The 16,177-nt window shown below is 40.2% G+C and overlaps 1 protein-coding gene across 1 annotated transcript in view; it reads right to left on the reverse strand.

Annotated features, from left to right (window-relative positions):
- WDR19 (WD repeat domain 19) overlaps positions 1-15,807 on the reverse strand; it is a 98,463-nt gene extending 82,656 nt beyond the window's left edge. The window contains exons 1-5 of the mRNA XM_082727584.1: positions 15,709-15,807; positions 12,113-12,204; positions 11,743-11,808; positions 9,655-9,780; positions 522-637 (exon numbers count right to left, since the gene is read on the reverse strand). Coding sequence (XP_082583710.1) covers positions 522-637; positions 9,655-9,780; positions 11,743-11,808; positions 12,113-12,204; positions 15,709-15,714 — 406 coding nt within the window. The 5' untranslated portion in view covers positions 15,715-15,807. The remainder of the gene's footprint in view (positions 1-521; positions 638-9,654; positions 9,781-11,742; positions 11,809-12,112; positions 12,205-15,708) is intronic.
- Positions 15,808-16,177: the final 370 nt, after the last annotated feature.

The raw sequence follows: 16,177 nt of genomic DNA on the forward strand, positions 1-16,177 counted from the left end.
TTTCTTCTTGGGTGTTTGGAAGGCAGATTATAAGCGACCAGAGACTGGGGGAATCAAAGAGTCTGAACCAAGGTCAAACAAGGAACAAACACCCTCTAGTCATACACCCTGAGGTTCAATATAACTCGCCATGCACACTCAATTGGTGTTTGGAGAGAATAAGAGGTCAGAATTAAGAATCTAGATATATTCTGACCAAAACAGTCACCAAATGTTTCAGTCCATCTACTAACGTGCTGATATACACAGCACAGTCTATCTCATGTCCACAGGTACAATCTGCTGTTAATGTCCTGGTGTTCAAAGGCACAGGTGACCTTAGAGCAACTATTCTGTGTGGCCTGGTAATTCTTCATAAACAGTGAAGAGGGATCTTGTAGTTTAGCTAGCTCTGAGGCTTACCCGGGGGAGCTTTACTACTACACAATTTCCCTGGCAATATCAGAAAAATCTGAGGCATAAAACATTACATTTATGTAAAGCATCTCAAATACAGAGCGGTGTTTTCAGCTATAACCTACCCAGCACAGGAATCTTTCGAGATGTCTGACGATTATAAATAAGCAAATTTCCTTTAACGGTTCCAACGGCCAGAAAACTTCCAATTTTTGACCAAAGAAGGAAAGACATTTGATCCCTGTAACATTAAGATATAAATCACTAAAAAACTCACAATCATAATCTCCAGGTAGTTCTTTTAAAAAGTATTTCATGAATAATTTTAATATCTACTTAGAAACTGAAGTACAAAATTAGAACTTACTGCTTTAGGACAAAGACTAAGGGCTAAAGGCATTTTGGAGAAGCTAGAAGATGATGTTATGGTCAGTCAGACCTAACATACATATGTAATAAATACAAACTCTACTTCAGTCATGCTGGAACCTCAAAGGTCATAAAACGAGTCATGATGAGACAGTTTGGTCAGCCTGATAGCTGTAAATGTAGAAAAACCTTAATGGATGATGACGCCACATGCTTTAACAACAGTAACAACAAAAAAGTAGGTTCCAGGGCGCCTGGATGGCTCAGTCCGTTAAGCGTCCAACTCTTGACTTCGGCTCCGGTCATGATCTCAGGGTTGTGAGATTGAGCCCCGCATTGGGCTTCACACTGGACATGAAATCTGCTTAAAAGTCTCTCTCTCTCCCTCTCCCTCGGCTTCCCCCCAACCCCTGCTTTAAAAAACTAAAAAAAAAAAACCTAAAAAAAAAAAAGTGTTAAGTAGAGTCCTCTAACATACTACATTGGAAAAATCACTGGGAATTGATCACCTTAAATAGGACATATCTTTTCCAGCTCTGTCACTTTTTAAAGTTTTTATGTAAATTCCAAGTAGTTAAGAGTATAATATTAGTCTCAGGTGTGCAATACAGTGATTCAGCACTTCCATACATCACCCAGGGCTCATCACGACAACCACACTCCCTAATCCCCATCACCTCTCTCACCACTACCTGCCATCATCTCCCTTCCAGTAACCATCAGTTTGTTCTCAACAGATAAGAGCATTTCTTGTTTTGCCTCTTTTTCTCCCCCCTCCATTGCTTGCTTTGTTTCTTAAATTCCACATAAGAGTAAAATGGTATAGTATTTGTCTTTCACTTGCTGACTTACCTCACTTAGCATTATACTCTAGCTCCACTGATGCTGCAAATGGAAAGATTTCTTTTTTATGGCTGAGTAATATTCCATCGTTGATATGTGTGTGTATATATCTGTGCATATACCTATAGATATACACATATGTACACACACATGCATACATACATACTACATCTTCATCCAATCATCAGTCAATGGACACTTGGGCCGTTTCCATAATTTGGCTACTGTTGATAATGCTGCTATAAACATCAGGGTGCATGTATCCCTTCGAATTCATATTTTTGTATTATTTGGGTGAGTATCTAGAGTAGTATGATTGAAAGACTGAAGGGTAGTTCTTTTTTAACTTTTTTGAGGAAACTCCATACTGTCCTCCAGAGTGGCTGCACCAGTCTGCATTCCTACCAACAGTGCAAGACGGTTGCCCTCTCTCCACATGCTCGCCAACACCTATTGCTCTTTGTTTTTTATTTCAGCCATTTTGACAGGTGTGAGTGACAGATCCAGCCAAGCACCCCTATGGTGAATGATTTTTTAAAAATGTATTGTTTGATTGGGTTTGCTAGTATTTTACTGAGAATTTTTGCATCTATGTTCATCAAGGATGTTGGCCAATAGTTTTCTCTTTTTTTTTAGTGGAATCTTTATCTGGTGTTGGTATCAGGGTAATGTTGGACTCAGAATGAATTTGGAAGTTTTCTTTCCTTTTCCTTTTCTGTTTTTTTGGAATATATATATATATTTAAGATTTAGTTATTTATTTGACACAGAGATACAATGAGAGGGAACACAAGCAGGGGGAGTGGGAGAGGGAGAAGCAGGCTTCCCACTGAGCAGGGAGCCTGAGGCTCGATTCCTGCACCCTGAGATCATGACCTGAACTGAAGGCAGTCACTTAATAACTGAGCCACCTAAGCACCCCTATTTTTTGGAATGGTTTGAGAAGAGGCATTAATTCTTCTTTAACTGTTTTGTAGAATTCACCAGTGAAGCCATTTGATCGTGGAGTATGTTGTGAATTTTTTTTTTTTAAGATTTTATTTATTTATTTGAGAGAGATCACAAGCAGGCAGAGAGGCAGGCAGAGAGAGAGGAGGAAGCAGGCTCCCTGCTGAGCAGAGAGCCCGATGTGGAGCTCGATCCCAGGACTCCGAATTCATGATCCGAGCCGAAGGCAGCGGCCTAACCCGCTGAGCCACCCAGGCGCCCCTGTTGTGAATTTTTTGATTACTGACTCAATTTCTTTGCTGGTTATTGGTATGTTCAAGTTTTCTATTTCACCTGTTTCAGCTTGGGTAATTCAATTGTTTCTAGGAATTTAATCATTTTTTCCAGGTTGTCCAATTTGTTGGCATATAGTTTTTCATAATATTCTCTTATAATTGTTTGTATGTCTGTGATGTTGGTTGTTATTTCTCCTCTCTCATGTGTGATTTTGTTTATTTGGGTCCTCTCTTTTTTCTTTTTGATAACTCTGGCTGGAGGTTTATCAATATTATTGATTTTTTTCCCAGAGAACTGGCTCCTGGTTTCACTAATCTGTTCTATTGTTTAAGTTTCCAAATCCTTTATTTCTGCTCTAATCTTTATTATTTCCTTCTTTCTGCTAGCTTCAGGCTTCACTTTTTGTTCTTTTTCTAGCTCCTTTAGCTGTAAGGTTAGGTTGTTTATTTCAGATTTTTCTTGCTTCTTGAGGTAAGCCTCTTTGATATATGTTTCCCTGTTGGGACTGCTTATGCTGCATCTCAAAGGTTTTGGACCATTGTGTTTTCATTTTCATTTGTTTCCATGTACTTTTTAATTTCTTCTTTTATTTCTTAGATGAACCACTCATTGTTTAGTAGCATGTTACTTAACTTCCATGTATTTGTGGTCTTTCCAGGTTTTTTCTTGTGGTTGACTTCTAGTTTCCCAGTGTTGTGGTCAGAAAAGTTGCATGGTATGACTTCAATCTTCTATCAATCTATTGATCTTCTATCAATCTTCTATTCAATCTTCAATCTTCTTGAGGCCTATTTTGTGACCTAATATGTGATCTCCATTCTGGAGAATGTTCCATATGCACTTGAAAGAGTGTGTATTCTGAGGCACCTTGATGGCTCAATCAGATAAGCAAGCGACTCTTGATTTTGGCTTAGGTCACGATCTCGGGTTTGTGAATTGAGCCCTGTGTTGGGCTCATCCACTGAGTGTGGGGTCTGTTTAAGGTTCCCTCTCTCTCTTAAAAAAAAAAAAAAAAAAAAAAAGAATGAAAGAATGTGTATTCTGCTGTTTTATGATGAATGTTCCAAATATATGTTAAGTCCATCTGGTCCAGTATGTCATCAAGGCCATAATTTCCTTGTTGATTTTCTGTTTAGATGTTCTGTCCATTGATGTAAGTGGGGTGTTGAAGTCCCCTACGATTATTGTATTATTGATTAGTTCCCTTATGTTTGTTATTGTTTTATATATGTGGGTGCTCCTGTGCCAGGTGCTTAAATATTTATAATTGTTATATCTTCTTGCCCCTTTTATTATTCTATAGTGTCCTTCTTTGTCTTTTGTTACAGTCTTCGTGTTAGAGTTTGTCCAATATAAGTATTGCTCCTCTGGCTTTCTCTTGACATCCATTTGCATGATGTTTCTCTATCCCCCTCACTTTCCATCTGCAGGTGTCTTCAGGTCTAAAATGAATCTCTTGGGGCGCCTGGGTGGCTCGGTGATTTGGGCTGCTGCCTTCGGCTCAGGTCATGATCTCAGGGTCCTGGGATCGAGTCCCACATCGGGCTCCCTGCTCCGCAGGAAGCCTGCTTCCCCCCCGCCCTCTCTCTGCCTGCCTTTCTGCCTACTTGTGATCTCTGTCTGTCAAATAAATAAATAAAATCTTTCAAAAAAATAAATAAATAAAATAAAATGAATCTCTTGTAGGCAGTATATAGATGGGTCTTTTTTTTTTTTTTTTTTACATGCACTCTGCTATTGTGTTTTAGCTGTTCTATCCTCTAGTCATCTGCAGAAGCTCTCCTTACTTGCTGTATATAATGTTTGGTTCCTGATCTGAATGTGGTGAGTTTTAACTAGATGAGCTTTTAGTCTGATTATGAAATGAGACCTGTCACCACCTCCACCAGAACTAAGACCCTGCAACACCCTCGGGCTAGGAAACATGGTGTAGGCAGGGGTTTGTGCTGGTCTTCCAGGCAGGGGTCTGGTACACTGGGACTGAGGTAAGCATCACTGAGAAAAGCAGTTCCACCAAAGCACAGGGAGTGCTTAGTGTAAGCAAGTTAGGCAGCCAGTTTCCACACTGCACTGCTTCTGCAGGTGGCTCTGTGTTTATGCTGAGCGGCAGGAGAGGGAAATGTGCTGACCTGCTCCTTTGTTCCTGGGGAGGTGTCTCCATGAATAATATCACTCAGGGACATGTTCTGAGAAGAGCAAATAATATCCCCATTTTGTACCCCGGGGTCTCTTGAGATGTTGTTTCCATGCTGTACCTCCCTGTCATCTCACCAGGAGTGCGGCAGTGCCTATCTATCCTAGCCAAGCCCAGTGACATTGAAAACTCCAGGCTTTAAGCCCCACTGGTTACAAGAATTCATGAAATTCAGACCCTCTCACTTTCCAGGCCAAAGGCTTTGGGGAAATGTTCTACATCTGTGTTCCCCCGTGTGCTCCTCTGTTGCCCTTCTCTGCAACCATGGCTCCTTCCCCTCCACAGCAGCCAGGATCTGTTTCTTCACCATGCCTCCACACTTCTTACCTTCTTTAGTATGGTCTCTTCTCTCCCTTTAGTTGTAGAGTTTGTCCTGTCAGTCTTCTGGTTGACTTCTGGGGTATTTGGGATGATTTGATAGCTATTGAGCTGTATTTGTAGGAGGAGGTGAGCCTAGGGTTCTCCTATTCTACTGCCATCTTCCCATCTCTCCCACCTCGGTCACTATTAAGATTAGCTCACTCAGAAAGAGGTAGAAAGCACATTTGTCTACCACCAGTTCTTAAGTACATTCTAAGACCTACTAGTTGAACTTTTTTTTTTTTAATTTTATTTATTTGACAACAGAGATCACAAGTAGGCAGAGAAACAGGCAGAGAGAGAGAGGAGGAAGCAGGCTCCCTGCTGAACAGAGAGCCAATGCAGGGCTCGATCCCAGGACCCTGAGATCATGACCTGAGCCGAAGGCAGAGGTTTTAACCCACTGAGCCACCCAGGCGTCCCTACTGGTTGAACTTTTATATAGTTCTTTATTAAATGGAATCAGGACTCCTGGGAAATCAGACTCCTAGCTCATTCTCTAAATGGAGGGAAGAAATCATATTGGGTATAGAAAATTGGTCCGAGTGCTCGCTTCGGCAGCACATATACTAAAATTGATAGAAAAGTGGTTGCGAAAATCCAATCCCAAGACCAATAGCATCACTTGGGAACTTTAGAAATGCCAGTTCTCTGATCCCACCCCAGCCCTTCGGAATGAGAAACTCTGAGGGTGGCACCCACCCATCCGTGTTTCAATAGGCACTTTGACATAGCTAAAGTTTGAGAACCACTGATAAATCATTTACTGTTTACAGAAAACAACGCTGCCCTCAAGAAAGCTGATAATATGGAAGACCAAAAATTCACTTAAAGTATAAGAGAAGTTTGGATGCAACAACAGATGAGTGTAATAACATATTCAGTTAGAAAATTACTTCTAGGGGCGCCTGGGTGGCTCAGTGGGTTAAAGCCTCTGCCTTCGGCTCAGGTCATGACCCCAGGGTCCTGGGATTGAGCCCCGCATCGGACTCTCTGCTCAGCGGAGAGTCTGCTTCTCCCTCTTTTTCTCTCTGCCTGCCTCTCTGCCTACTTGTGATCTCTGTCTGTCAAATAAATAAAATAAAATCTTTAAAAAAAAAAAAAAGAAAAAGAAAATTACTTCTAATAAGTACTAATATCCCAGGCTGCTGGGTTTAATCTATAAAGTGTATGTTTTTAAAAGACCAATATGTTTGTTTCTCTATCTGTTTGAGCAGGTGTGACAGCCATGAGAATATGCCTCTTAGGTCTCTAGCTATGGAAAGTGTAACTGATGAAGGCCCCCACTGGAATCCACCACTTTGACATGCTAGGGCCATGCTTTCCCGTGGACTGTTCCTCAGACAGTAACTGAGTGGGCAGGGATACTCTTGAGGCCCATTTCTGGGAAACACAGGGTTCCACTGATGGGTACCTCTGGCTTAAAGTCTCCTCAGAGGCCTAGTTGAACTTAGAATTGAGCTACAGTATAAGATGCTTCTACCCAATGTTTCTTCCTTCCCTCTCCCCTTTACAAGGATCAGACATGCACTGTGGTCTGATGGCTTTTCTAACCTGCCCCCTCTATGTTTCCTCAGAGGCATTTCCTATAATAAATCTCACATGCTCAATCCTATTTGGGATTGAGAAAACATGAATAGAAAGAATCCTGAGCAAGATAAATAGCGCCAGAGAGAGGGGGAACTGCATGAGAAGCACAAGTCGTGATCAGCACCAGCGGTCACACTGAATAAGAGCAGAGTGACAACAGTCCATTGCATAGTCTATCATTACTAACAGTCACATAACAACCAACTAGAAAAGGAGTTAACCAGTGTGTTCCAAGAAGATCAAGTAACCAAATATCCTCAAAAGAAGAACCAGCTGAACAGACTCCATCTTCCTTTTCTTCAGAGAAAAGGCCTCTAGAAGGCCCTAAAATTACTATAAGATGCTATGGCACATTTAAGTTCCCAGTAATGCTCACAGATCAGGACAATATATAGGAATTACATGTACTTTTGGCCAAGTTAAACTTAAAGAATATATTATTCAAGGGAAATGCACGTGGCTACAAAAAAAAAAAAAATGCAACCTGTATGAAAGGCATAGGCTTAAGAAAGTCTTGCTGATAAGACAAATGAAGATCAATTAGGAAAGAAGCTGGGTAGGCTGACCAGTACTCAGGTCTGAATGGCCGTGGGAGAAGGAACCATGTCCCAGAAGCCAACCACAAATTAACTGACTGATGAATGTGATGCTGTATTTAGTGTTTTCTCTGGAAAGACTGCTGTACTCCAGGGACATAACCCTTTTATGTCTAAGGAGGATCAAGGGAAGTACCACTATAATTCTAAGAAGTTATAAAAATACATGCAGTAAAAATTAATCCACTCAATTCATTGTGTTAACATAATAATTTAAGATAGTTAAGTGACATTGTAGTAAGTTTTGCAATGATTGTACTTGAATACACTTTGTGTATTATTTAAGATGTAAAAAAGGGCTCAAAAGAATAAATTCCAATTAAATTTCTAAATGGAATTTAAGTTTTTCAAGGAAATTTGTTAGCCAAATGAATATATTTAAAAAAACCTGATATTCAAAATCGTGTTTAAGTATCTTAGTATAATATTGACCTTTAAATTAAAAAACAAATATGAAAAAAACCCAAATATGGGGGTGTGACTTTGTATATACAAAAGTCCTTTAGATATTAAATATTAATATAAACTAATAATTAATTGGTTCCACCTCAATAATTACAATAACATTTACCATTCATTCAGTTCTTAATTTCATGCCTGCCCATGACGCACAATTAAACGTCCCAACAGCTCTGAGATGATGTGTGGAAATGGATCTGTGAGAAGCTGGACAGCAGAGGCAGACATACACCAGTCTGAGACACCTTGGATTAATTATGCATTTTTCCCTGGGCGAGCATGTGTTCTCACTGATGCTGAATTTGGTTCAAGAACCAGTACTTGGGCGCCTGGGTAGCTCAGTGGGTTAAGCCGCTGCTTTCGGCTTAGGTCATGATCTCAGGGTCCTGGGATTGAGTCCCACATCGGGCTTTCTGCTCAGCAGGGAGCCTGCTTTCCTCTCTTTCTCTCTCTCTGCCTGCCTCTCTGTCTACTTGTAATCTCTCTCTGTCAAATAAATAAATAAAATTAAAAAAAAAAAAACAGTACTTGAGGTTTATAAATACTTTTTGAACTGAAGAGCAGAGTATGTAAAATCTTTCTAAAAAGTGACACATAACCAAAGTGTAAAAGGACAGAGCAAAAAATGAAGGTTCTCAAGCCTGGCAAGACTTCACGGTGGGAGGGCAGTACGACCCGTGAGTGCTCGCCTCATGCGTCAATCTGGAGGGTTAAGGGAAACAATGCCAAGGTCACCTTTGGTCCTGTTCTGCATGGCCACCTGGCTTTCTCTGGGTTGTTACTCCTTGGCAAACTGAAATTTACAGTCTCATCTTACAACATGTGTGTGGTATCTGCCTGTCACGTGACACCATGAGGCAGATATTATTACACACATTCTATAGAGATGAAGAAACTGAGGTCTAGAGAGAGGTAAAGCAACTCGTTCAAGTTTGAACGGCCAAGTTTTAGTTGTAAATAAATGTTTCTATTCTATATGTTAAAGTGGTTTCTATTTTAACAGAGATCTGTAATTTCTTCTGTTTGCCCACTATATTTTCCATTTGGGAACTGTCCTACCTTTACCCCACTCTTCACCTGCTGGGATTTTTAATCCCATGGCCCCATCTACCCTACTCAGAGACCTTTTGAGTAACCGAGTGGACACTGGTAAGGTGATGGGGATACGTTCTTCTCTTTGGTGTAACTTGCTGTGAAGATAAGCCAATAGTTGGCAGCAGCATGGAGTCTGACTTAGAATAAAGTCAATATAGAGAAAGGAAGAGCTCAGAGATGGAGAGAGAGTCCTGACTGCATCCCTAGAACCCCTAGATCCAGCAATGCCTGAGGCCAATCCCATTTCCAGAATTTTCCATATGTTTTGTCTCATCTTTGGACATTTTAGTCTGTTCCAGCGAAAGCAAATTTTAAGAAGCTACTTGTATCTTACAATCCTAATAATTTATTCTAATTAGTTGGGCAAAATCAATAGGATTATATGTTACAATAAAAAAAGAAATAAACTTTCTTTCATGGGAAAGCAACTCACAAACTCATCTTTATAATAACAGCAGTAAGTATTGTTAGCATCAGACCTACAAATAATATTTATAAGTGAAGATTTAAAATAAAAGTTATTCTTACCTCATACCACTGTCTAACTGGCTGGTTTTATTTGTGTTGGCATCCCATAGATAAATGCAACTAGATTTCTCAGCAATCACTGCTAGGATATCTCCATCTTTGTCCCAATCCATAGCAACACAGTTACTTTTAAAAAAGGAAAGCAAAGTATCACTATACATTTTCTTAAAGTAAGGAAAAGGAATTTAAATGCCTATTTACAATTTTATCTATAATAAGATCATCCAGTTTTGAGTAGGTCATAAACTTCCTAAAGTGAGAACTACAACTCACTATTCACTGTTTAGATAACACTATTTTTTTTTTTTTTTTTTTTTTTGAGAAAGAGAGTGTGCAAACAGGGAAGGGAGGGGACAGAGGGAGAGAGAGAATCTTAAGCAGATTCCACACTGAGCCCCCGATGTGGGGCTCCATCCCATGACCCTGAGATCATGACCTGAGCTGAAACCAAGAGTCGAATGCTTAACCAACTGAGCCATGCAGGTGCCCCCACCAAGTTAAATATTTTCTTGTTGTTGAGGGAATGGAAAAAAATTTTAATTCTATTTTAAATATCATTTATATATACTACACTAAATATAATTACATCTAGTAAGTTAGCAGATTTTCTTAGATCCTATAAAGAACCTGGTCTTTTGGTAAAACAAACCCATCGAGTACCTCTACAAAGGAATCACATTTGGAATCAAGAGGTAATTTGTTTGACCAAGTGCTGAAAGGTTATTTCAGATTTACAGAGAGAAAAAGAAGGTACTGATAAAAAATGAGTTTCATCTAGTTAATTTGTGTATAAAACAGAACATGGCTGGGTAGATATGGGATTGTAAATAATAGAAAACCTAGATTACACATGTTATTTCATTTTATGGCATCTTGTTTTCAATTCATGCCATAATAGATTAAGAGTGATTCAACTAAAATGACTGAAGAGTTATAAATAGGAAAATGCTTTTTAAATATGATATTGTTTAAAATTATTTCAAAGAGCTTATTACACACCAAAAACTTCCTTGAGGATTAACTTTTTCTTCTCTGATGTTATTTTTCACTTTGAGAGACTCTGCTCTGGGATATTGGCTAAGCCAAACTGAGATTAATAAGACAATAAACTATGACAACTGGGAGTTACTTGGTCATTTTTTTCCCCAAAATCTTAAAATATGTTTGGGGATCTTCATTTTCTCTAGTATTTTCAGACCCTGCTTAGAAGTCTCTCTCCCCATCTTCCTCCGCTCCCCATTGCTGGCTGCCCAAAGCACACACACTCTCTTAAAAAAAAAAAAAAAAGTTTAACAATGACATGGGGTGCCTGGGTGGCTCAGTTGGTTAAGCATCTGCATTTGGCTCAGATCATGATCCCAGGGTCCTGGGATCAAGCCCTGCATTGGGCTCCCTGCTCAGCAGGAAGCCTGCTTCTCTCTCTGCCTCCTGCTCCCCGTGCTTGTGCTCACTCTTTCTCTGACAAATAAACAAATAAAATCTAAAAAAAAAGTTTAAAATGTATGGTGAAAGCAACTATCTTCCAACAATTTATGAGAGGAAACAGTACAGTGATATGGGCTTATCTTTTCTGCCTATGCACAAAATAAGGCTTGTTTATAATTAAATAAGAATCTTTCATATAGATTTATTCATAATTCTACCTTAGAGCTTCCCTGCGAGAGTACGGAGATTATAAATATCAACTCTAATGCATATGCTATATGCCTACATATTTCGCAAACAACTTATGTATAAAACAACAAATCCCTGGGGTGTCTGGGTGGTGTAGTCAGTTGGTTTTGGCTCAGGTCGAGATCTCAAGGTAGGGAGACAGAGGAGCCCCACCGCGGGCTCCATACTGAGCATAGAGTCGGCTTGGGATTCCCTTTTTCCCTCTACCCCTCCTGCTTATGTTCTATCTCTAAAAATAAGTAAATGAATATTAAAAAAACAAACAAAACAAATCCCTTTGCAAAGGAAGAAAGCAAGAGAGACAGATTATATAGGAGTTGTAAAACTCTATTTGATTACAGCTTTAAGGCAATAATACTTTTTTTTATCTTTTAGGAAACAAAGCTTGAAAAATTTTTCGATCTCTGTACTTACCCAGATAAGTTGATTTCACTTCTTTTTTGACCATGGCGATCAAAGATTTTCACAGTATGATCGGCTCTAAAAGTAATTAGAACATAAAAATATAATTTAAGTGTTTCTTCTTATAAATGTATATTAAAAAACTAAGCTGACATCCAAGTAATTTCAGTGTTCTCACATGACAGTTTCATAATTTGTATCTACAAAGTTATTACCAGGGAAAAGATTTTATGAACTGTGATATTAGTGGAAGTGAATGTATCATTTTTCCCACTATACAACCATCACACAAGAACTTCTACTAAATAAATGGCGTGGTTATGCAGGCATACAACCACCTGAAGTCAGGATGATTGACTTAAAATATTCACTGATTTCTTACCCTGTTACTGCAAGGTAGTTTCCTGATGTTTTTTGCCAGGTGAACTGTATTGGTGTGCCAAGCCAAGTCTTTTCCAGCAGTGAGAAAACACGCTAAAAAGATAAAAGTAATTTTTATATTTTCCAAACATACAATTTAAGGGTTGGTCAAAGACATCAAAACGTGATCTTGAAAACAGTAGAGTTCAAGATGGCAAAAGCTTATTATTAGAGCTTATCTGGAAAAAGTCAACAACGTAACAGACAAAATGACTAATGGGATCAACCAATCAACAAACTTCTACAATCTAGTTGTTTGTATGGACAAACAAAAAACTTTGTATGAAGTATGGACCTCAATACATAGGTAAGCATTTATTATATATTATAAATATATTATAAATTTATAATATATAAAAATAAATATATTTAAATATTATAAATTTTTGTTTTAAATGTTTTTGAATATTAATTTTAGAAAAATTACAGTTTTAATATTTTATATGCTAAAGTAAAATAATTTAAACTTGAATTCAGCTAATAATCAGTAGCATGGACTTGTAAAAATTTTTTATTTAAACTCAGTTAATTAACATAAAGTGTATTATTAGTTTCAGAGATAGAGGTCAGTGATTCATCAGTCTTACATAATACCTAGTGCTCACTACAGCAGGTGCCCTCTTTAATGTCCATCACCTTATGTTCCCTATGATTGAGAGTCTCTTATGGTTTGTCTCCCTCTCTGGTTTCATTATGTTTTTCTTTTTTTCCCCCACTCTTCCCCTATGATCCTGTTTTGTTTCTTAAATTCCACAAGTGAGTGAAATCATATAATTGTCTTTCTCTGATTGACTTATTTTGCACAGCATAATACACTCTAGCTCTACCCATGTTGTTGCAAATGGCAAGATTTCGTTCTTTTTGATGGCTGAGTAATATTCCATTGTATGTATGTATACATACATACATATATATTTCTTTATCCATTCATCTATTGATGGACATCTGAACTCTGTGTTTGGCTATTGTGGACATTGCTGCTATAAACATTGGGGAATAGCATGGATTTTTTATTTTAATTTTTTTTAATTTTTAAATATTTTATTTATTTATTTGACAGACAGAGATCACAAGTAGGCAGAGAAGCAGGCAGAGAGGAGGAGGCAGGCTCCCTGCTGAGCAGAGAGCCCGATGCGAGGCTCAAACCCAGGACCCTGGGATCATGACCTGAGCCGAAGGCAGAGGCTTTAACCCACTGAGCCACCCTGGCACCCCAATAGCATGCATTTTTTAGATTAAACTTAACAAAACTATCATTTAAAACATCTTAACCATGAAAAAAATATAAACTACTTCATTCAAAATTTTCTCCCTTTACACATTACTTATATTTAGTTAATCATTAAGTGTTTAATTTAGCTATTGGGTGGACAGTCTATCAACTGAAAAGCCTTTCTTTTCACTCAGTCCAGAACTGGGGTATCCAATTCGGAAGCCGCAAAACAGAGCTGAACTTGAAATTTTATTGAGGGCTTGAAATGTAGGTAGTCTGAATTCAGATGTGTTGTAAATGTAGAATACATATGCCTTCAAGGAATATAAAAGAAGGAAACTATTCCTCTGATAATATTTTATATTGATTACATATTGAGATAGTATTTTGGAAATAGTAGATAAAACAAAATAGTATTTAAATTAATCTTACCTTTTCAAACATTTTAATGTGGCTACTGAAAATTTTAAATTACAATGACTCACAGGAGATTTACATCAAACAATATTGAACTAGAACAATTAACATACAGCTTGAATGAAAAAATTTAGATTTTAATATTAGGTTAAATTATAAACATATCTAGGCATATGATGTTTACACAGTACTTACAGGAGGCTTGACAATCTGATTGGCCACACAAAACTCATCCAATGCTTCAAATTAAACACCAAGGGGCACCTGGCCAAATGTCAGGCTCTTGATTTCTGCTCAGGTCATGCTCTCAGGGTTCTGAAATTGAGCCCTGAACTCAGCGGGGAGTGTGCTTGAGATTCTCTCTCCCCCTCCTTCCTTGTCCCTCTCCCTGCTCATCCATGTTCTCTCTCTAAAAATCATCATCAATCAATCTTTTTTTAAATTAAACACCAATCGATAAGAATTCGGTATGTTAAATAGATGAAATCCACCTCTGTTGGAAACAGGAGTGTCCTATAATAACCAGTGCATCCGGGCGCCTGGGTGGCTCAGTGGTTAAGCCGCTGCCTTCGGCTCAGGTCATGATCTCAGGGTCCTGGGATCGAGTCCCGCATCGGGCTCTCTGCTCAGCAGGGAGCCTGCTTCCTCCTCTCTCTCTCTCTGCCTGCCTCTCTACCTACTTGTGATTTCTCTCTGTCAAATAAATAAATAAAATCTTTAAGAAAAAAAAAAATAACCAGTGCATCCACGTTTTGTGGAGCTTGAAAACACTTTGAAGGCGGCGGGGGGTGGGGGGGCACTAAGGCATCTTTTGCAGTTGTGTGACCACAATGATGCTGGAACCCCCTTCATGCCAGTGAGGGATCCGTAAACTTAAATTTCATTAGCTTCACGGTAGACCTCCCCTGGCTGTGATCTTGCACACCTTTCTTACGCGGAGTTACATTTACATGCTTCATATACATTATGGTGAAAGAGTGTAGCTTCACAACCGGAAAAACAAGGTTTGAATTTCGCTTTTTCTTCTCAGCTGTAGGGCTTAAAACAAGTCGCTTAAATAGCCTCAGGCACAAAATTCTCCATTGTAAAACAAGAATAATTATCTCCTCCATTCTGATACTTCATAAATTGTGAAGCGCTTTTGAAATGTTATGATTACCAGTCTGTCAATTCCAACTGTCACGCCAAGAGCCAGGAGGAATCATTAGGACTTAATTTTTAAATCGAACTGCCGTTGCCTTGCCAGATCAGGGCGGAGAGCTATTGCTGTCGTAAAGCAGCGGGTTTTGGAAATGAGCTGCAGCCAGTGACCCGGGATGGGGGTCACCAGAAGCCCAAGTGTAGGAACGGTGCGTGCCCAAGATGCTGCTCTCGAGCGGACCTGCGTGTTCAAGTGCAGACTTCTCCGCGAATTATGGACATTAGCCACTGAGTGATTTGTACATTCAAGCAGTCACAGGCCATACAACTTGACATTATCCTCTCGGAAGGTTCTCGCTGTTTAAGCGCTGAGCAGCCGCGCGGCTTGCCAGGGGCTCAGCCGCAGGGAAAGCAGCAGCTGTGATGCAGTCCATTCCGCTGCAACCCTCCAAGCACACCGCTCTCTCCGCGGCGCGAAGTTCGGGGGCCTTTCTGACCCAGCCGGCTCGTTTCAGGCCGTGCCTTCAACTCCGTTCGCGGTCCCAGAAATGGGGCCTCTCTCTCCGCCTTCTCCTCCTCTCCAATTTTCTTTCTTTTCCCCTCCTTCCTTCAACTTCGCCCCCGCTTTTCCCCCTCCCCGGTCACCCAGCTCTCTTCCCCATTCCGAACGCACTCTGGAGGGGTGGAGTAGGGGCACAGGCCCCTATCTTCAAAGTGATGCTCAGCGGACTACGGGTCAGTGGTCGCGTTTTCCCGCCTCCCCATCCCCGACTTTGTAAGTTATTTACCTTCATCTCAAGGCTCGAGCGGCCGCGCGATGGAACAAATGCGCAGGCGCACCTGGTCTGCTCCAAGAGGGCTAACGCGTTCCCGTCACCCAGGAGACCGCGAAAGCAGTGACCAATCGGCGAACACCAGCTGAAGGGCGGTGCTTCGCAGGAGCCTCCGCAGGGAAGGGCGGGAGGCGGGGGACTGGAATCACGTGACGCCGACAGCGCTAGGCCCCGAAAGATTGCGCGTCTGGAGGCCCTCGCTTCCTGGTTGGGCTCTGATTGGATGAGAGCGAAGGACTCGCCGGAGAGAGGTGGGCTCTAAGAGCCCGGAAAGGCGCCTGCGTGAATTTCGCTTTCTGGTTACTAAGCTGCCAAGGGTGGCGGGTGGGGGCGCCCAGAATCAAGGAAACGAAGAGGCACTGACAGTTGGATGAACCGAGAACGGCAATTTGCGCTTGGGGCAAATACTCTTACACAGTACGCG

Source organism: Mustela nivalis (assembly GCF_964662115.1).
Source record: "Mustela nivalis genome assembly, chromosome: 4".
NCBI lineage: Eukaryota > Metazoa > Chordata > Mammalia > Carnivora > Mustelidae > Mustela > Mustela nivalis.